At 43.0% G+C, this 22588-nt stretch overlaps 1 protein-coding gene across 10 annotated transcripts in view; it reads left to right on the forward strand.

Moving 5' to 3' along the window:
• The first annotated feature begins 636 nt into the window (after positions 1-636).
• Positions 637-22588, forward strand: part of LOC134005476 (nuclear factor 1 B-type-like) — a 65707-nt gene continuing 43755 nt past the window's right edge. For 8 of the 10 annotated variants that reach the window (XM_062444383.1, XM_062444391.1, XM_062444384.1 and 5 more), the window contains exons 1-2: positions 2236-2466; positions 5192-5723. In XM_062444383.1, the coding sequence (XP_062300367.1) occupies positions 2440-2466; positions 5192-5723 (559 nt within the window). In that variant the 5' untranslated portion in view covers positions 2236-2439. Of the gene's footprint in view, positions 909-2235; positions 2467-5191; positions 5724-22588 lie in introns of those variants that run through there. The other 2 variants (XM_062444387.1, XM_062444388.1) reach the window with 1 other exon arrangement.

Here is a 22588-nt window from a genome sequence, read left to right on the forward strand (position 1 = left end):
AAAACACTTTTAGTTGGTAACACTTCTACTTAAGTGTGAAGACTTTTACTTTTAATGTAGTTTGTTTTGTTTTTTCCCACATAATGGTGTTTCTACTTTTACTTAAATAAACCAGTGGTTCTTAAAGTGGGGTCCGGGGATCCCTGTCGGTCCTTGAAGTGGTTCCAGGGGTCCCTCACAGAATGTATTTATAATATATTTTCCATCCATAAGTAACACAATGACAGAATATGTGACAATTTTGGTCATGGTTTTCACACACTTCCTGTGATAAAACATCTAAAAGCAGAAATCTTATCAGATGGGGGTCCTTGGTGTAATTTGACACAGTTTAGGGTCCTTGAAGTGAAAAGGTTTGAGAAGCAATGAAGTAAAGGATCTGATTACTTTTCCCACTTCTGACTATTAAGCTAAGGGAGAAAACTGCCGATGTAACAGTTTGTCAGCGACGCTTTTATTTGGAAAAGCGTCCCCGGAAATGGTGTTTTTTGCGGCGCTATCAGACTTGACGGTGAGCGCTGGGAGCCGGAGGGCGGCAGGCAGTCACACAGTGAAAGTGAAGGCGGAGACCAGCCCAGTGCCGAAAACTCAGCCTCTTCTGGATCACGTTCAACTTCACTGAACAACCCCAAAAAACGATCCAAAAAAGTAAGACTTGAAGAGGAAGGAAGACAAGAAAAAAAGAGAAAAAAACGCGAGGTGCTCCTAACTTCTTTTCAACGCTATCTGCCAAGAATTGTCTTCCGGTGTTGACTTTTTTTTTTTTTTTTTTTTTTTTTTTGCGAGCACTGCAAGAGAAAAACCCTCCAAAGCACAAAGTTGAACGTGAGAAATGTGAAGCTACCGGCTTGTGTGTTGTCAACCCAGGCTCCAGGATTCCCTATTAATCCATGCAGTACAGTGCAATGGTACGTGAACATGGATTATTATTGCTTTCAAATGTTGTGATAACGCGCTTTGTGATACTGTAACACTGTCTCCTGTACGCGGACGGGCCAAACAGTGTCTACTAAAACCTGGCACAGCCTATGTTAACATCTCATTCCCCTTAATTTGGCAAATGAACTCTTGTGCGGACTGTTGACAGCTCTGTAGGACACACACACACACACACACACACACACACACACACACACACACACACACACACACACACACACTGCAGCAACAATGTTTAACTTCCAGTCCTTTCATCAGTAAAAGCTACTATGTTGCCATTTGGCTTTGTTGGGAGTGTTTTTCAACTTCATTAAAGCAATGAATCAGGTGTTCAGATTAAGCTGAATTATTTGTCCCTTTAATATAATCTGACATTTAAAAATACATTTAAAAAAAGCAAGATTCCCTTGTGTGAAAGTTTCCAACTAAGTATAATTTTGCCTGTCTTTAGTAGATTTACAGGTTTTATTCTGCAGTAGACAATACAATTAATATATTATCTGCAGTTGGAAGTAAGCACAAGATAAATGTCCCCTTGCAGTCAGAAAATATTGAATTTGTGCCATCAGGATTTATTTCAGAAGCAGAGCACTGGAAGGTAAATAAGCCGAGTTCATGGCCAACTGTGTGCTTGACAAACAAAGTAAACAAACAAACAAAAAAAAGACCAAAAGTTTGTTTTGACTGTGTGAGCGGGCAGACACTGAGTTGAATTATCTAAAGTGGAAAAGCAGTTACAGCGCGTGTTGTTGACGCGGGGCTCGGGGGTAAAAGAAAAAAAAAAGGTGGCAGAGCTGCAGAGGGAAATGTCCTTCTTCCGTTTGTGTGCGCTTGAAGCTGTGGTCCAAAGTCCTCTGAAGCTCATAAAACAATTCAAATGGAGTGAGGGGGGTAAATGAATTGTCTGTTGTGTTTTCACATAGCCGAGGAGGAGAAGGTGCTGGATGGTGGATAGGGGGTAGTGTGTGTTTGGAGGAGGAGGAGGAGGAGGAGGAGTGTGACTGTGTAATTACGTGGGTGAAAAAAAAAAAAAAAAGGAAAAAAAGTTGGGTCTGATTTGCTGGAATCGCGCAGCACCCGAAGGTGCACCGGTCGATTTTCATATCAAGTTTGGCGAAAGCAAGGGGTGAACATCACACACTGAAGCTCCCCACAATGCTTTTATGAACGAGATATCAGTGCACCGACACGCGCAAAGAAGCCCGTGTAGTAGAGGAGCGCGCAGCACCGGCTTTACGATCACAAGTACATCAAGTGCTTATACCGTGCGGGTCAACTCCTCCTCAAAATCTCCTGCCTATAGCTTCTCCTGCTCTGCGGACACGACAATCTTTTGGATCGCAACAATTCATGGATGTTCTCGGATAACCTCTTTTTTTTCGTTTGACGCGGATAGCTGCTCCACAGTCTCGCACGGTGCACATCGGTCCAGGAATGGCGCGATAAAGTGATCAGAGGAATCAGTCCAAGTACATTCACTTTCTGTGTTGCCGTCTCGTCATGTATTCTCCAATTTGTCTTACTCAGGTATTTGTGTCTTTTTTTTAAATACACATATAAAATGCTTTTCGTAATTTTTTTTTTAATGCAACTGTTACAGGCAGTGGTCATGGGAGGGGGAGAGAAAGTTAGGTGTATGCGTCAGGATTGTGCAGTTTAATTTCTGCGTTAGAAAATGTTTTCATAATTCACACTTATAATGTATTTTTTCTCCTGAGCGAATTACGCCGCGTAAAAACGAACCCAAATTTAAGTTCTTGTTCCACATTTCATGCGTTTGCGCTCCAATTATTGTGATTTTTTTTTTTACTTTCAAGGTTTTAGATTGTAATGAAAACTGTAGCAAAAAAATCATTTTAACAGTCACACAGACATTTAAAAGTCGCCACTGTGCCAATCTTTCTGTGTCTTTGTTTGCGTAAAGTTGTGCGTAAAGATGATTTTAAGATAGACTTATCATCATGATAATCCCGTATAGTTGGCACAGGTATTCTCATTTTCTCTCAGGTTTAATTGGGTTATTTGCGTCCTCCAGTAACCTCACACAAACGCACACACACTTCCCAGCCTCACTCTAGCCGTGTTTATATTTTTTCCTCCCACGTGTATATTTTTTATTTAGAGCAAAACCCCTATACTTTAGTGAAGTGTACTGGAAGCAGATAAAGCCACTTTCACTGTAGGAAGATCAAACGTGTGATAAGGTTGATTCAGGTTGGACAGAGTAGCTGCCTGTTTTGGCTGACTCAGTTTTACTGTTTATATTTTACTTGGCATAAGTAAGTGATTGACTGAGATGTGGTTTAGTTTGTACTTAAGAGGATTGTGCTTTTATGGCCCCAGCTGAAGTGCACTGCGTAGGCCCTGGCCAAGTCATTTATCTTTACAGCATTTGGCTTAAGACTGGTTGAAAAAAAAAAAAAAAAAATTAAGGGAATATTTAAAGTGTTTTTTTAAACAGGAAACCAGATGTGAGAAGGATTTCAGAGACAGTTGCTTCGGAGGCGAATTTACTAGCATTTACTGCTTACTTTTGTCAGTTTAATTGACAACTTTATAGTGAGGGGATGACATTAAATGGAGATCTGAATTATTATTATTTTTTACCTCTTTAAAAGCCAACAGATAAGTGTTGTATCCAAAGTAAATATAGTACATTTTAAAACTAGAATCAGTAGAGAATAAAAAAAGTTTTATTTACAATGTGTGATATGGTTTTAATTTGACATTAGTGTACTGGAGCAGAGTTTTATTGGCCTGAAAAGTGCAGACCAGAAATGTGGCTTCTCAGAGGAGCACGAGCGGCAGGCACAGATAAGAAGTGTGTGTCTGTGGTTTCCTACAGCCCGCGAGCCTGCGTGCCTTCGAAAAAGAACAAAACTCTTCAAAAGCCTGCTCAAAAGGAGCTGTTTATACTTGTTCAATTACAAATTTTAATGACCTAAAACAAAGATAAGTTAATGTTTCCACTTCTCGCTCACCGCTGCTATAATTAATGACTACTTATAAATCATGCACCCCATCCTGTGCATTCCTAAACTTACACGGAACAAATATTAAGAGATTATTAAAATTTGTTTAAGAATTACATGGGTATTGTTGGTGAAAAAGCCTGTAGGCCAGTAAACTGTCGGCTTGATTTTGCTTTTTTAGTTGTAAGGTGATGCACTGTCAGGATAAATTATGTCAAATGCGGATTGCAAAATTAGTATTCATTTATTTTCTCTTTTTGACTCACATTTGAAATATTTTTCAATGGAGAATTAAAGGTGTTATGGTGTAAAGTAAAACAGCAAAATGCTGAACACAAGAAACAACAGATAAGCTTTATGTGAAAGTAAAATTTGTGCTGAAAATATTTCCACAAATATTAAACTGAATCTCTGAAAAGTTATTATAAAAATAACTTCACGCAATTGTGCCGTAATTTAAATAGATGAACGAAGTAGGCCACAGATTTAGTATCACTGACTAACCTCAGGTTTTTGGAATGAAGCTGGGCAAGTGTTACTCTGTGTGTTAGCCTCAACACTTGGCATGAACTTCTATTCGAGTCCTAACTCAACCTTTGCAAATACCGTTCACACAATTGCTTCACTTTCATTTTTTGCTCTCTGTCTGAGTATTTAATCCATTTTGAATATGCAGCCTTCATATGATCTCAGCTGTTTGCCCGGAGAAAGGGGAATCTCTTCAACTTTATATTCTGTAACTGCATCCGACTCTGCCCCTTCCAGCTTATCCACCATCCTTTCGTGAACATGGCATAAGTTCACATCGGAATGTGGATAATTTGATAAGAGAAATGCAACTGCGAGGGGCGCATGCTCTGTGTAGCAGCAGCAGCAGCAGCAGCAGCAGCACAGGAGCACAGGAGTCCCGCTCAGAGCATGCTTGGGAAATGAGAGCGGAGACGCGAGTGCTTTCAGTCACCGGGCTTGGTGCTATTGTAGCGCTGGCAGTTGATATAAACAGTGGAATTTCCTTGTCATACCTGCAGTATGTCCAGATACATCTAGGATGGTAAAACCAGTGTTGTTATGTGAATAGAAATGTCTTGACTTAACTGCCACTAAAATATTATTTGAGTGCTTATGAAGAATGGTTTATTTGGTGCCTAACTTCCCTTCTGCCTGAGATTACCAGCTGACTAAATCCATGTTTCTGTACCATGTTTCTAGACGTGACTTTCTGATTACATTTCTCTCCTCTCTCTCTCTCCTCTTCTCACTGTGTCTCTTGGACGCTCCAGGATGAATTTCATCCCTTCATCGAGGCACTTCTCCCTCACGTCCGTGCCATTGCCTACACGTGGTTCAACCTCCAGGCCAGAAAACGCAAGTACTTCAAGAAGCACGAGAAGCGGATGTCCAAGGATGAGGAGCGCGCGGTGAAGGACGAGCTTCTGGGCGAGAAGCCTGAGGTTAAGCAGAAGTGGGCATCCAGGCTGCTGGCCAAGCTCCGTAAGGACATTCGGCAGGAGTACCGGGAGGACTTTGTCCTCAGTGTGACGGGCAAGAAGCACCCGTGCTGTGTGCTATCCAACCCGGACCAGAAGGGCAAGATCCGCCGGATCGACTGTTTGCGGCAGGCCGACAAAGTTTGGCGTCTGGACCTGGTGATGGTCATCCTCTTCAAAGGCATCCCTCTGGAAAGTACAGATGGCGAGCGGCTTGTCAAGTCTCAACATTGCACCAACCCAGCACTTTGTGTCCAGCCACACCACATAACAGTATCGGTCAAGGAGCTGGACTTGTTTCTAGCATACTATGTCCAGGACCAAGGTAGGGACAAGCTCATACTGTATGTTTCTTTCAGTGTGTGTGTGTGTGTGTGTGTGTGTGTGTGTGTGTGTGTGTGTGTGTGTGTGTGTGTGTGAGCTAACACGCATGCGTGAATGATGGCTTGGCAAGGTCAAGGGTCACATGTGTTACTTTTTGGCAGTCTCACTGAGGTTGGCTGAGATCACCGCTCCGATGGCCAGACAAATAAACATAAGAAATCTAATGGTCAATACAGTATATAAGCAGAATACATATTTACATGTGTCAAACATAGCAGATCACTACACAGAAATACGATCAATCAAACATTAAATGTAGAACATGTCTTAAATGTGTGTTTGAGTTGCTGTATTCCAGCAGCAGCTCCCACTCATGTTCAGTGATTATTCAGTTACTATAATTTGCACAGACTATGTATTATCTCATACACACACAGCCACACAGGCATGAGTAACTACGCACGCACACACACACACACACACACACACACACACACACACACACACACACACACACACACACACACACACACACACACACACACACACACACCTCCTCTATTTGTTCGGATCTTAAGTAGTGACATTCATGTAAAGTTACAGTAAAGGCTGGTTAATTAAAACAAACCCAACAGCAGTATGTGTGTATACTGAGATTATACAACAGTAAATCTGGATTCCTCGAAAACCTTTTTTATTTTTTATTTTTGTGTTATTTCACATCACGTTTTAAAATGTTTGTTCTTAGTATGTTGAAGTCCCATTGTAATATCACTCACCCTAATCCTAACACTAACCCATAATGTAATATTATGTGATTTTACAACTCAATTTAACAAATCCTATATTAACAATTTTATTTTAAAATGAGAAGTCCACCATTAAATAAATGTAATATCTATATAAACATATTGCTGCCTGTAAATCACATCCCATCTTAGCTGAACATATGAGTTAATATTTGGTAATACAGTTGCTAGTATTTAAGTATATACGTTATAGCATTTTTTGTCTGCTATAAATCAAGTGTGTGATGAATGTGTGATCGTGTTAAAGCTGAAATGGAAACCTCTTTCTTTTCTTAGTTTCTGAAAAGCTGGTTTCTTTTAGATGAAAGCCTTTTGCGGACACAGTGGTGTGTTCCATGTGAAGCCTGAACTGTGTGTTGTCTTCTTCTTTTTTTTTTTACGTATGAAATGAGAGTTTGAAATTTGCCAGCTACTGCAATAGGTTTATGACATGAACATTTTTTGAATGGATGTGTTAAAACCGTTTTTTTTTCTCCTTTAGTTTTTTTCAATGTAGTGATACACAACCAAAGAATGTTGCTCACTAATTTAAAAAAAGGCATTTACTGAAACATTTGCATGCCAGCATAGATCATTTAAGACAATATTTATTAATAGAAATTCTTTTGGTAAAGCAGTTTTGAAGTGTCTTATAAAAGTTAATTTGAAGAGAGAAACTGAATTTTCCCCCTCTATTTGATGACAGAAACCTCACTTTTAAATCACACAGTCCACACTAAGTATAAAGAGAGGTGAAGAGCAGTTAAGAATAGACACAGCACAAGTTCTGCTGTAAATATGACTCAGATCAATGCTGTAAATCTTGAAAATGATTCTTATTTGCTCACCTAATCCATTTTTTTTGTAGCAGAATTTAAAGCTTACACCTTTACCAACTCTTTCAAAATGAAACTGTCTCCTTAAAAAAAAAAAAAGGTGTGTTGTATATATAATTAGGTCTCAGTCATTCATGCAGTCTTGCACTCCACCATAGGAATCCCCCTATAGTATTTCCCTGTTGAAATTTCCTTGTATTAAATCTATTGCAGCAACACTGAATACCCCACCAATACTTTTGCTGTGGAGGGAGAGGTGGCTGTATAGCTAGCTCATTATCATCAAACCCTGAGCACCATTTTGTGTTTGATAAGTGCCAGGGAAAGCAGAAGGCACAGCACAGAGACAATAATGGTTGCCACTGGCACCGGAGTTGGCATCAGACCCTCTTTTGTGTCTTTTGTAGGATGCCACCGCTTCTCCAGTTTGCATCTGCTGCATTTTTAACTGTTCAGCACCAACTTGAAAATGGCTCTATAGTGCAGCGTTTTCATAATATACAACGTTGGAATTATAAATACGTGCTCGTGTTAAACATTGTGAACGATGTTTCAGCAGGTATTATTTCTCCGCTGTGGTGAAAGAGCAACGTATTGGCAGAAACATTCATTTTAAGTGGCTGTTCTTGTTTCGTCGGTTAATACGCTCAGTCTGATTCAACATCGCATTGCGGATCACATGCGATTATTTACTGTTGTCCTCAAAATTTCTGTCGGTTGAAACTTTGGCAAATACAAAATAGCATTCTTTTACCGGGATCACAGTGACGGCTGTGCTTTTTTTTTTTTTTTTTTTTCCTTTTTTCGTATTTGCAAGCTAAAGCAGCTTTTCCTTTTTCTTCAAGTTACCAAGCAGTGCCCACCTTCAGACAATGCAGCCATATTGTGGTAGCGTGCGGCACGGCGCCATTTTGTTTTGCACTGTGCCAGGGAGGCAGGCAAATCACCAGTAATGGTTGTTAGAGGTTTGGAGGTTGGCATCAAACCCTCTTTGTCTGCTTGCAGCATGCCTTTGATTCGTTGGTTGGCATCCGCAATGCAGCGGGCACGTTGGAAAGTTTTTTGACAGTGGCAGAATGGAAGCCGCTGCCTTTGTTCTGCTGCAACTGCACGAAACAAACAAACATACAATCAAATACAAAGAAACTAGCGAACGGCTCTGTATGAAACAGAATCTGGTATTTGTGCGAACTGCTAGAAAAAACGGGTCCATATTGTGCTTTTAAAATTGTCCTCCGTGCTGCTATGTGGCACTTCTGCTTTGTTGTGTTACATAAAATATGTTGCTGCCATAATTAACTCAACTGTGTATATTTCTTTTTTTCTTGTTATTTTTCATGCCAAAAAATCAGTAAGTTCAGCCTGTATTTGTTTTTGAATCTGGTGGGTCGCTGCCTGAGAAAGGTCGGCGGGTTGGCAGCGAGTGTGCTGGTTGAATTTAGAGAGGGCACTCAGCCCCCTTGTTCTGGGGCACAGACGCGTTTAGCCAGGCAGGGCTGTAGCACCCATGTGCATGCCCAGATGAATGCCCGCTGGGAAGTAGGCTGGGGGCTGGGAGTGGGGGTTGTGGCATCCATTGTGCCAACTGGCAGGCCGTGTTCAACACAGGGCCCTGGCTTTTCACACACACACACACACACACACACACACACACACACACACACACACACACACACTGCAGTTGTACTCCAGTGCACTGTTTTATCTTAATCTGATAAAACAATAAGTGCAATTCTATTTTTTCTTCTTCTTCGAATCATCGCCTCTTCCCACCTGGATTCATATTTTGCATATCCAGTTTGACAACTTGATGGAATAGTCGTAACAGGGCATGTAGATAATCGTCATGTTAGGACATGTTAGAATACTGTGGGGCTCGTTTGTATTTGCTTTTGTTTAAGGTGCCCGTCACTACTTTCTCAACTAATGTTAGAATGTAGTAATCCAAAGTGCTCAGTCCCGTGTATTTCTATGTTTTGTTCTCTTTACACATGTATGTAATTCATTAAATAAATGAATAAAACAATTTGAGTAAGATACACAAGCAATCCAAATGAAGAATTGGGAGGAAGCTTGGAAAATATTGTGGAAACGGTCTGCCATTCACTTTCCTTCAGATACCTCAATTATAAAATGAATTGGACAAGAAGTAGTTTGAAGTGGAATGAAGCAGGGACGGCAGTAGAAATGAGAAATTACTGAATTCGGAACATTTTGAAAGTTATCAGTGGATTTCCTCATAACCGGTTACTGAAAAGGATTGCTGAGGTAGACCGGTGGGAGACTAAAGAAGTCGAGGTCAAGCAGCTTTCCCATTACTCTGCCGCTGAAAGTTAACACGACCATAAAACATCATTACCTTGACTTTTTTTCTCCCCCCTCTAGTAACGTAACTTTTTTTTTTTTCACACCGTCATGATAGTTTGTGGAAATGGATGGATTACCTCCGAATACATGCTGCCATGTTAATGGAGACCTTGTTTTACGAGCGCCAGACTTAACCTCTGACCCCGGGGTCGTGACCTTTGCAAAGAGATGTGACAGGGTGTCCTCTGAAGTTTAATTGAGCAAAACAGATCAGTGAAAACGCGCCGTTGTAGGCCCAGGGCACGTGGAGGAGGAAGACTTTTTGCCTCGGGGGGGTTGTTGGTGGTGGTGGTCAGGGGAGGAGGTAGGGGAGCTGCTCATAAGCCCCCCTTGTTGACCTCCTCAATCGGGGTCAAACCACGGCGGTCGCAGGATCACCGGTGGTCTCTTGGCAACTGTTTGTCTCCACTCCCCCGCCACTCCTTCTGGTCTGGCTGGTGGTCCCTTGGTTCACTGGCCTAAGTGAGGGGGAGTAGGCACCGCTGACTCCTCTCTCCCCCCCCCCCTTCACCACCTCCTCACCCCCCTATCCAATCCCTCAGGCTGGGTAGCCCGGCTGGTCTCTGTCTTCAAGACTGGTCATTGCCTGCTCACTTCGCCGTTTGCATCTCGTTTTCCGCCCGGCTGCCTCAGAGGCTTTGGTCAGGCGGCCAGAGCGGAGGCCTGACCTTCTGGGTCACAGTGGAGGTCTGTGACTAAGCACAACATCTATTCCTCCCTCCCCGCTTCCCCTTATCCTCCTCTACCATCAGGAATCACCCCTGCGGCACACTGCCCAGCCGAATGACTCTCTCACTCCTCTCTCTCTCCGGTCTCTTTTCTTTTCTCCCTCTCTGGCTTCTCCTCAAGCCAGAGACTCCGACCATGACAGCTGTCCCGGGCCCAGGCGCTCGGCCAGAGAAAGGGCGGCTGGGTTTATGCCAGAAGCGTGAAACTAAACTTGTTGTAAAGCAGACAGCGTTATAAGGACACTACTGTTTGTCTTCCCTATTTTAGGTTAAGTCAAGTTATTCAGCTCCATTTCATTCTCAAGTCTGGTGATATGATATTAGGAAAAGAAAAAATGTCTCAGAAATGGGTGTTTAGGAAGCAGAGTGGAATTTTGTTCTTAAATAAGAATAAAATTAGAATAAGAATACATAAATTCTAATGGTGAACATTCAAAGCAAAATCAGCAAGACAGTAAAACACAAATCCCAGGAAAAACCTCCAGTGATGACTCTAGAACCATATAGTAAAACTCCTCGGAGTGAACTGCACAACCCTGCGCTTAGCTTCTATTCTGGCTTCCTTATTAGTATGCAATAGAGCCTGCGGTGTCTGGCTACCTCTCTCTCTGAGCCATAACCTATCGAACACATTCTCTCAATCTAATCCACTTAGAACTCCCTCCCAGCTTCACCGCTTGCCTTATTGATTTCCGCTTCCCACTAAATGTCTTCCCGATCCTTTTTCTCTTAACCCGGGAGCTATTTGTGTTTTTGCAGTGTTGTGTACGTTTGCTTGCTTTCTTTGTGTTCTTTCTTGTTTCTTGCTTTTATGATTACTTTCTTTCCTTCTTTCCCTCTTTCCTTCTTAATGACTTCAGCCCTTCTTCGGGATCCTTGGTTGTTTGTGATCTTCATCTGACTTTCCTCTGCCTACTTTCCCTTCCTGCTCTTTGTCAAACACTAACCTGGGTGCAGTGCAGCCAGGTTGCCTGGCTCAGTATGAAGCTTGTGTTATTAGCAGCAGGGTTTTGCTCGAGCAAATACCTCAAGGCTTAAACAGGCCGTGTTACCTCCTTAGCCCTCTTTTGTGTGCCATGTGTACATAAATCTCCATGGAAACAAGGCAACTCGGAGCAGAGGCCAGAGAGAAATGTGGATGCCTTCTTTCTCAACAAAATTTACAACTCCCTCTTTTGCTCTGCAACAGTGTGTTTAATTTGCTTGTGTCACAGTTTGCGCTGTTGCATCCGTCAAAAAATGGGGCAAGGCCTTTCTTTGGGACTGTAAGGCCCAGGCATTGTGTTGAAAAGGCTTTTCTTGTCTGTTTCAGCAGGAGACTCAGTTTTGCGTTTGTGGCTACACTTGTTTAAAGACTGCAGTTTGTGTCATTAGTCTATGGTTAAGATCTCAGCTTCACCACACTTTCCCAGGCTTTCGGGGAGGACCCCAAATGCATTTCAAATCCCCCCGAGGCCACTTGACTGGAGGACCGGCACCTCCCACTCCTCCCGGATAGATTCCCCACCCCCACCCTGTCTGCCGGTCCTCCCAAATGAAGACAAATAGGTACATTCACCCCCTATCCCAGGCACTACACTGTACCTCACTGTCCTGCCTTACAAAGGCCCTCCCTGCTGCCCAAGCTCCTCCATCCAATGGCTGCCCTCTCTTCTTTGCCATCACAGTAGCATAACTGCTAGAAAAACATACTATCGTCCCATCTGCCTGCTAGACTGGTCATGTGAGACAGCAGGGTCTGTAGTGGAAAGAGGAGTAAGAATGTAGAGAGGGGAGAAACAAAAGTCTTAGATAGAGAATTCACGTGAAGATGTTTTTTGACTTCACATTTTTTTCAAGTCAGCAAGTAGAAAAGAACCCCTCAAGTACCAGACTGAGACTTTCTTGCAAAAGCCAATCCCTTTCACCCAGGAAGGAGCCTTGTGAACAACCAATGAAGGGAAGAAAAAAATGGGAAGGGGTAGTAGGTGGGGTGTGATGGGGAACTTTGGGCAGGGACAGACAATCAGAGTGGTTGCCCAGGAGACACTAACTTCTCTGTGCAGCCCCCCTTCCTCCACCCCCCACCCTGCTTTACCCCATCAAAGTCTTTTCAGTCCAGACAGGGCCGATCAGTGGCCCAGAGTGATGGTTGTCTCTTCCTTTGTCTGGCGGTACAGTACAGCCCATCACTGTGACGGCTCGACAAGACCTGAGCGAGACAGAAAAAGAAAGGCCTGCCATTGCAGTGCTGTGCAAAATGTACTTTTGGGTGGGCATGTTGCTGTTTGGGCTGAGGGGTGTGGGGGGGCGAATCCCCAGAGGATTTCTTTCTAATGTCAGTGCAGCGGGTCAAAGAGGGGATATGGCGTCTGGGGCTTGGGAATGGCCTGCTTGGGACGGATTCATCAGCGCCCCATTGAGTTGTCAAAGCTAGCCAAAAGCTTCCACTCCTCCCTCACATATGTCAGGTTCACTGGAATAGCTCCCAAATTTAGAAATCAACTATCGATCAGCAGAAGATGCCACATATTCAATGTATTAAACAACCCAAACCCCCAATATCTCAATATGGTTGGTTGTTTTTATTGACCCATACAGCAAGAAAAGGCAGGAAAATTTACATTTTTAGCACCTACATAAACATGCTGACTTTTATGAAAGACAGCATCTTTGAGCAATGGGGCTGTGTGTGATTAAAGTAAGCTATATAGAAGTAATGACAGGAGGAGAGGAAATATGGACGCTTTGTTGGTTGGTTTTCACATTGCCTCTTTACATCATGGCAATAAAACAAAAAAAAACGTATAAACAGAATAAAAAGAAAAATAGATAAATGCCCATTTCCTGCATATTTCCTTCAGAGATACCCACATAAATATGTTAGAATTAAATTTAGACATGGCATGAGCACAGCATCCGCAACTTGTAACTTTTAATCAGAAACTCTCAAAACAAAACTCCACGCCATTGCCAATTTCTGCAAAGGAAAAATCTAGACTTAGCTTCAAAGCTAAACTATAAAATGTAACCATCAATCACAATTTATTCAGAAGTATTCCCTTTTGCCATGACGTTTGCAAAATTTGATTAGATGTGAATTTAGATAGTTGGATCTTCTTTTAACCAGAAGGAAATGCTGTCTATCGGTTTAGTAATGATGAGATTATTTGGCTAGTGTGCAACTTCTATGTGTCCTAGGAGTCCAGTGCTGTCTGGACACTGTGATAAATGCCCCCCACAGCACTAACAGGATGGTTAATGAAGCCCGTTATTTTTACTGGGAAGGAACGGGGCTTGTTACCATGGTGCCTTCTGAAAGCCTATATGATCTGGCTCCAGATAGCTTGGATTCTTCTCAAATTGGCCTGCACTCTCCCTACTGGCACAAGGCTCCAGCTGGTAGTTAAACTGCACTGACTTTTAGAAAATCCTTCCAAAATTTCTTTATGCAAACACAAAAATGCACACAAGGCGACACACTCACGCACCGATATGTACACACATGCTGAAAACCGTGAACTTATTTACAGCACACACACACACACATCGGATTCTTGCTAACCTGCTCTGAAGCTCAAAAGACTGCTTTTAGATTCAATGAAACGCAGCTCCTCAGTAACAGCAGCGCTCTAGCGTCTGTCGGGCAAAAAAATTTAAAGTGAGAGTGCTTTAAAAACTTGTTCCAGATTTACCACGTCAAAATTGTAATTAGGCCTCCAACATGTGCGCAGCCGTACAACCCACAATTACACAGTGAATTCTTACCAAAAAAATAACTCTCACCATGTAGCCTACATTACCAAGAAAATTTGGGTAACAAGAGGTCAGCGAGCCATAATAGTCCAGAGCCCTCATGTGATCTCTGTGGCGTCCCTCCCTTGCCTGTCTAATAAAACACAGACCCCGTCTAATTTGAGCTTTGCCCAACAGGGCAATGATGCAATGGCTGATCTTCCCTCATTGTTTTCACAGAATTGTTTGCAACCTGTGCTCTGGGATTTCTACTGGCTTAACATAGCTTTTTGAGCGGTTATGATAATGACCCTGGTCGACCTACAGATGGTTAAATGAGTAATGCTCAAACTCATCATCTCTTATGGGATCCCAGCTGAGACCGCATGGTGTTTCCCAGGAACATCTTCATCTGCTTATGCAGGTCTGTTTCACAAACTATTAGACCCTCACCAGACATTTTTTTCTCCCTTTTTCTGTAAAACCTCTGGCTGTAACTTGGGTTGCCATGTGTGTCTTGTTAAGGGCAGTTATGACAAATGGCAGCAGCTGTACAAACTAATCTCTCTGTAGCTTTCACACATGGCGCCCAATTAACAATGGACCACTGTGGGGCCCTAATCCACGGTGCAGCCATCCTCTAGTCCCGCTTGCTGAGCCAACTGCCCCAGGAGACTCTTCTCCACAGCACTCCTGCTAGCCAGCCTCTAACTCCATTCAGATGGGAGTTGGAGAACACCGCGAGGCCTCCTTGAGTTGGAGATACAGTAGCCATCTTGTTTGTTTGCGTGTGGGGAATCCTGGTTCCCGACGCTAAAGAGCCTGGGTTTTATTTTGTCACTCTGGAGTTCTCTGGGATTGGGTTGCAGCTCGGGGGATCTGCAGGTTACATGTACATATGAGTGTTTGGACACAGACGCTCACATGCTCACATGCACATATGACCTCACGTGTACTCTGCTTGTGGGTGCTTGCATTAAAACACATGCACGCAGCTGCAGCTGATAGATTTAGCAAAGTGGTGGCTGAAGCAGTGGGTGGGAGCAGCGTGTTTTAGTGTGTGTATGTGTATGTGTGATATAGCTTTCCTGTCAGTGGGCATATTTCCAGTAGTTGTATGGTTATAAACTACTGTTTCTTGGGGCCTCGGATAGCTGTACGCACTATGTAATGCACTTAGAGTGTGGAGGGAGAGTGCATTCACTACCTCTGCAATCTTATAGGATAATTTACTTTATGAAGGCAGAATGTTAGCCTACACTCTTTATTTAATGGTTCTCTTTTCAACTTTGGATTTATCCCAGCACAACTACTCACATACACAAACAGCATTTGTCTACTTTCCCAGGAAAAGTCTCAATTCGTTAAGTCCTCCTCTCTGTCCAAGAGCATGTCAGCAGTGCTTTACATGGCCTCGCTGAAGTACTGAGTTTTGAATTACAATTAGTTATTCCAAATCTGAAATACTGTTATTTTTGAAGACTGTGTCATTTGGATGCAAACCAACATGCATTGTTGTTTCCACATCTTCCTCACTCTGATGCAAAACAAAGCAACAAACAGGAGTTTGAGACTTAAAAGGAGGGTGTTGAAGGGTCGACGGCCATCAGGAAAACGATGCGGGCCCCTGCCAAATCTATGACATGAATGAAACAAATGGATGAAGGAAAATGAAAATGGTCGGGGTGTGATCTCTGGCAGGCAGCGTGAAACCAGTGCCAACTATTATGAATGGGAAACCGCTGCTGAGCTAATGAAAAAAAAAAAAAAGAAAGAAAAAAAACCTCACTTTTTTTTTTCATCCGTCATCCAAGAATAATTAACTGCGCGCGGGCCTTCTGGTGAGGGTGGAGAAAGGCACAAGACACTTGACTAACATCTCACCGCAGAGGAGGACAGTGAAAGACAGAGAAGGGAGGGGGAGGAAAGGAGAGCAGAGAACTATGTAAGGAGGCAGGTGAAACCAATAGAAGTTAAAACTCAAAAATGTTAAGAGGCATTTTTCCTATTTTCCTTATCTAAAATAAAAAGCCACACCGGGTCAAAACAGACTTAATAGTGTTACAAATTGATTGCAGATCAGATTTAACATTTAACTTTTTCATTCTGTTAGACAGCCCTCTTTGTCATCAACAGCAAATCATTTATTTTATGAATTTAAAGGGTTTTAAACTGTTGCTTGAACAAAATTGACTACTTGAAGTTGTCTTCTTAAGATTTGGGAAATTACAATGGATGTTTTTCACTATTTTCTATTACCATTAGTTGCAGTCCTACTTTTCTGTCCTGAAACATACTGCACTGTACTGTACTGTACTGTACTGTACTGTACTGTACTGTACTGTACTGTACTGTATGTATTGCTTACAGCCTTGTCTTATGTAGGCAGGGTGATATGATGGAAAGAGCAGAATGGGGCCCAGATGTAGGTTTATATATAGGACCTGACACGGGTACAGGGCAGTACACCATGCAGAGGCGTTGCATATCACATGCACACTATCACGTACACCACATCCCATAGTGTTAAGGACTATATGTACTGCAAGTAAAGCAAAGAAAAGAACAACTGTTAATGATGCATGATGGCCTCAGCGTCATGATACCAGCAGAATTAATGCTGTGAGAAGAAGATGTGGAAGCTAATTACAGGAGTTAGGGGGTATAATTAAACAAAACAGACCGAAATTCCAAATAAGTATTTTTAGTATTGTAAGTTTTGACATGCATGCGGGGTTAAACTTGCAGTGCGCTGGTCTCTGGGTTAGTTGCATTTCTTTTTGTCCCTCAGGGACTTGTATGGGCAGACTTTATTTTAATCCATTATCAACTCACCCTGTAGCCAAGAACAACAACATTGTTTTTGTTTTACCATTAAACCTTTTCTTAATCGGCATCTTGTATGCTATGAACATCACCCAGGGCTGACAAAGCGCACACTGTGTGGAGGGTAACGCTCAAAAACAAAAAGTGGTTTCCCCATTATGGCAATCAAAGCAACGTTATCAGCGATCAACATATTCTCACCCAGAGACAGAGAGGAGAAGAATGCCCCATTGACTGATACTGCCTGCGAGGCTGGTCGCGCTGATCTCCTGAAGAAAAGACCAGTGTCGCTGGCGGACCCCCACTCCCTCCCAACTGCCTCCCCACTCTTTGCCTTCTTCCCTCTATATACGTATGTCTCAATACTTGGGGGATCTTAGAAGGGGGGGGAGCTGAAGAGGGCTGCGTGTGTGTGTGTGTGTCTGTGTGTATTGTCGAGGTGCTGCCGGGCGACTCTATCCCATGCTGGCGGTGTAGGGGGGGGAGGGGGGTGCTGAAAAGACGGAGCCGTCACCTGCCAGACTGCTGGAATGTTAATGCCGTGGCTCTGATAATTGGATTTTGTACACACCGTCTGTGAGGAACGTCCAGCAACTTTCCCCCCTTATTGTTCAGCCCAGACCTGGACCCTCAATAGGGCTTGTCTATGTTTATACAAGCACTCACGTCTCAATAAAGACTGTTTACAATGTGTGTGTGCGTGTGTGTGAGTGTGTGTTGGACTTCTGAACCACAGTGCAAGTGTGTGTGACAAGGAGACTGAAAATGAAAGGAGGAGAGTGTCAGATTAAGTTTTGGCAAATATTAAAGATATTAAGAGATTTGTCGGGTCTTAAAATACGATTTTTCCAGATTGCAAAAAGATTGTGCTCATACAACACGAGACAAAGGTTTGGACACACTTTCTTACTCAAGTGAATGGGAAGGTGTGTCTAAGCTTTTGACTAATACTGTACTTTATATTCATGTTTTATCCATAATGAGACATTCAAACCTCAATTATTTTTTTGTCAAACTATTCATCCCACCATACTAGCGCTGTGCCTACGTGTTATGAACCTCATGCAGAGTCAAAGGTGGGCACACCCACTCTGAGGTCAGAGGTGAAGAGGAAACGTTCCCTATTGGTGGAACGTGTGTGAGGCGTACATGATCCGGGATCATTAGGGAAGTTATGGCTCTTGTTTGCGTCAGGGGGAGCCTGGAGTCAGGCCGGGAGCTGTGACGCACTGGTTTCCCCTCTCCCTGGCCTCCCATGCTATTTCCACCCGGGCTGCAGCGGCTTGAGCTGGTTAAACGTCTCGACTGCACTGACCTAAATTCTTCATATTCACCTCAGAAGACCCTTGCCTTAGCCAACCAATAGTTTTTTCCCCATCCCTATAGTGCTTCCTATGCAACGCACATACGCTTTGTTTGTTTATAAAATTTCCTTCCTGTACATAAGGAAATTACGTTTTTAAAAAAAAGCCATCCTATTCCCAGCTGTAATCCCTCTGAGCAGAACTGCTAGAAACAATGACAGAGGTTTTTCTTTTGGCAGAGAGACTTGTTGTGGTTAGATAAACAGCCTCTAATTGCATTTAATCTGTGTTAAAGTAAGGCATTTGGAACAATTACTTTGGTATGTTTACCAAACAGCTGTTGTGCGGATCCGTTTTTTCTCACATCTCTCTAAGATGTAATGGATTTGGTTCACCTCGCTGGTTAGTGGGAAAATAAGATAGGCGCTACATTAACTTATGCATGGGTTTGTATTCAGGCTTCAGCTGTTAGAGAAATAACAGCATAAAAATCAATTTAGTTTGGGTAAGATTTCATTAAAGTTAAATGGCTTTTGGTTAAGGTACCAGATTTCCATTTTGTTAGAGTGCATCATTGTGCCGCTTCCTCAAAACAAACAAAACAAACACAATATGAAATCATAGCTCAAACTTATAATATGATGTTACACTATTTATCATTAGCATCATTATTAAAACGCAACATGTTAAACTGTAATCAGTAGCATTTTTTTTCATGAATATAATTTAAATGCTGTGGTGGTAAAAAAAAAAAAAAAAAAAAAAGAATCTAAAAAGTATCTCATGCAAGAGTGAAAAAAAAAATCTAGTGTATAACTTTGTTGCAGGCAGGAGTCCTGTATGTTTCTCCACTGTCTTGCTCTTTTCCCTTTTAACCTGGCAGTAGTGTTCTGTTGCATAAACAATGGTCTGGGCAGCCACCTTTGGGCTATTGTAGCCTTCCACAGGGCTGAACTCTGGCCAAGTGGATGTTGTTGCCGGAGACGGCCCCGCAGCCAAACACACGAGCCAACCAGAGGCCTCCGTTCCAGGAGGCGAGCACTCACTGGACGATACCCGAGGATAGTAGTGTTTGACAGCCCTTGGATCGCGTTAAGGAACTTGACTTTGAAATTCAAACAGAGAGGGATGAATTGGCTGTAGCCTACGAAATGACGCGTTCCCTGCAAATGTCACAACTCAAGCCACACTTCGGGCCCCGGGATGAAGTGCTTGTGTATGTGTGTGTCTCTCTGATTTGACATGCTGCATGTGTTTAGTATTCATAATGAGGTGTTGCAAAATGCATGCTCTCTGCATATCTTGCTCGACTCACCCACCACCTGTATAAACAACAGTGCTATTGCGAAACGGTTCCAGGGAAAGGCTCTTCCCGGGCTTGTTGTCAGAATGAGGTCAGCGAACACTACTCTTTTCTCTCTCCCTCTCTTATTTTCCCTCCGTATCTCTGCCTCTTGAATTCACTCCCATAGTTGTACTTTGTCCCACCAGTGCACAGGAGGAATAAGGCTACTAGATCAACCTCAAGGCTATTTGTGCATCTGTATCCACACTTACTGTGCATGTGTCTCCTTCAATATCAATGAGGGGCAACAACTTCATTTTTTTCTTTGTAGTTTCCAAAAGTGTCTGTCTGCACTGTAAAGTCCAACAATATATTTTTTAAATGTCATCTTTTTTGTGAACCTCATCTTGAATTGTCCAGAAAATTGACATGAAAATAACTGACTGTATTTCAAGCAGTAAAAGGCAGGAGGTCCTTGAGCGAAAAAGCAATTATTGAAACAATCAGAACATGCACTTTGGGGAGTCCTAATGCTGTTGGATTCCCTTGTATATTTTCTTTGGTTGTTAATGGGGATGGGGAGGTTGCTATATCTGAATTCTTCCAGCATGACATCACTTGAACCCCTCGCCGATCATTTTACCCCGTCACTGCACAAAAGCGCGCTCTGAGACGTAAGAGGAGCGCACATGTATCATATGCTTAAAGTAAGGAAGCAGCTAATCGCAACCCCCCCCCCCAAACACCGTGCTCCCAGAGGCACCGCTGGTGGACCGCGTCGTGTCTGGAACATTGTAACAGGATCTCCAGAGAGGAGCACAAAATGGGCGCTTTGTCTCTGAGATTTGTCCAGACAAACCCAGATAAGGAAACCCAACAAGGGCGAGCCGAAGGAGCTGCCTCTGTGACTTGAGCAAATAACCTTTAATCTAGGTCATGCAGCGAGATAGGGGCAGCTGCAGCGGTAGCCTAACTACCAGCATTAGTGGTGACGTAAGTGATAAAGAGAAGGTTAATGTGGTCATTCCTTTGACCAGTTGAAAAAGTATCCTTTTGTTTTCATTGTAAACACTATTTCTTGGGGGCTGTCAGGATAAATGGGAGGCTTGCCTAATTATGAGTGAGCTTCTGCCCATTACTTGGAAGTTCTGGGTTCAATCCCTGCCAAAGTGTCCTTCAGAAAGATGCTTAATCCTTTTCACCCTGCGCCCTACCACAGGATGGAAAAAAACCCAGTTGTATCACAAGAGTTATCAGATCAAATGAAAGTGTAAAACTTGTGCAGCTGGGGGCCTTTTTGAAGATAACAGGCGTTTAAGTGCAGCACCGTGCTTCACATTTTATTTCCAAAAGGCTTCAACCTTGCTGGTATGAAGAAGTACTATTCAGTTGATTCCACACTCAGTTGTAAAACACTGATTGCAGTGCTGGCCCGACGGAGCCCAATTCTCATGGCAGTCATAACAAGACACATGCTCGACCCCCCCCCCCCCCACCACCACCACCCTCACCCCCATAACTGTGGCCTACCCCTGGAGCTGTGTGTCTGTCTCCCTCTGCCCACATCTCCATGCACGTCCCAAAACAATCGATGGGGGGGGGGGGTACAGGACCAGCTCGCTACACGGACCATATGTGTCAGCAGACCACAAAACGCTGAAGCCATTACTCGGCCCACTCTAGTGAAATTGAAAGCAGGAGCCAGTAACAGCAGCAGCAATAGCTAGTTTTGGCTGAGTGTATGGGGGCAGTGTTAGGGAAAGCCCAGTCAGATGGTAGTGCTCACGCTGACTTGTTGACGGCAGCAGACTGCAGACGGCTGATGTCTTGTTGTCATAGTGCCAGCTCCTCCCTCCCGTGACCTCTCGGTGACGACGCTCCTCTGCCTCTCTCTGCTTCAAGTTTTGCAAGTATGTCTGCATGTGTATGTGGTTAGTGAATGCATCATATAGGATAATAGATCCCTGCTAATAATTCCTTTCTGGATGCTGTTATAATTTCAATAATTTGGCAGCAAAAGTTATAAAACTGTCACATTTTATGAAGTATCAACTAAGTATCAACATCTAATTTGATCATCTTCTTTGAATGATTGTCTGCTATACTGTTTTTAAGCCCTTTTTTATTAAACCCAACAGTACTCGGCCGTGTTTTTCTACAGTCAGTCCAACTACAAATGGAAGCTTACCAGATGTAAGATTGCATTACATGCGCTGAAAACATGCATTTAGGCAGCCCCGTCTCATGTTCACATTATATTAATGATGAAACATGCGTCCAACCGCTGTGTCATTGTAAGCTGCAACACTACTCTGGCTCTTGGCATTTTAAAAGAACAGTATCCTCTTGGCGTTAGTTCGCTGCCCACAGTATTCAGCTTTCCTTAAATCTTCCTGCTGCCGAATGTCTTGTAGGAACCACTTGCATCTAATGCATTAGTTCAGGGTATTTTGTTACATGCAGTATAGATCATGCATTGTGATTGTAATTTATGTGAGGGTCAACGATGATTTGTGGGAAATTTCACCAAGTTTGTTTTTTTTGGGATAATTCTTTCTTATGTGAAAGACACTGTACCTGATTTTTATTAGTGATTTACTGTGTGTGAGGTTGTGTTCATGCTTGTGTGTTAACAAGCTTTTGTCCGCTGTGCTGTCTTTCTATGTGCGTGTATGTTGGACCCTGTGTTTGTCCTCAATTCTCAACTCAATTCCTTTCAGCCGAGTTATCGACGGTTTCTCACTCACTCAAATTGGCCTGTCTGGTGCCACTGGTTTAAGGTATCATCTCGAGGCACTTTGCTGTAAAAGGGAACATTTACTTGCAAAATACACCCTTCACCTCCCTATTGATGCCTTTTGTGAGTTATAACCCCAGCAGCAAAGGTGGGATCCCCATTCTCTTGTGCGTAGCGTTTTGTAATCTATTTCTTTATTTCTTTATTTGGGGCGGACGGTGGGTGTTTTGCAGGATAAGGGCTCGCGGAGAAGACTTATCTTCAAGCGCGCGTCTGTCATC

The sequence above is a fragment of the Scomber scombrus genome, chromosome 23, assembly GCF_963691925.1.
Source record: "Scomber scombrus chromosome 23, fScoSco1.1, whole genome shotgun sequence".
NCBI lineage: Eukaryota > Metazoa > Chordata > Actinopteri > Scombriformes > Scombridae > Scomber > Scomber scombrus.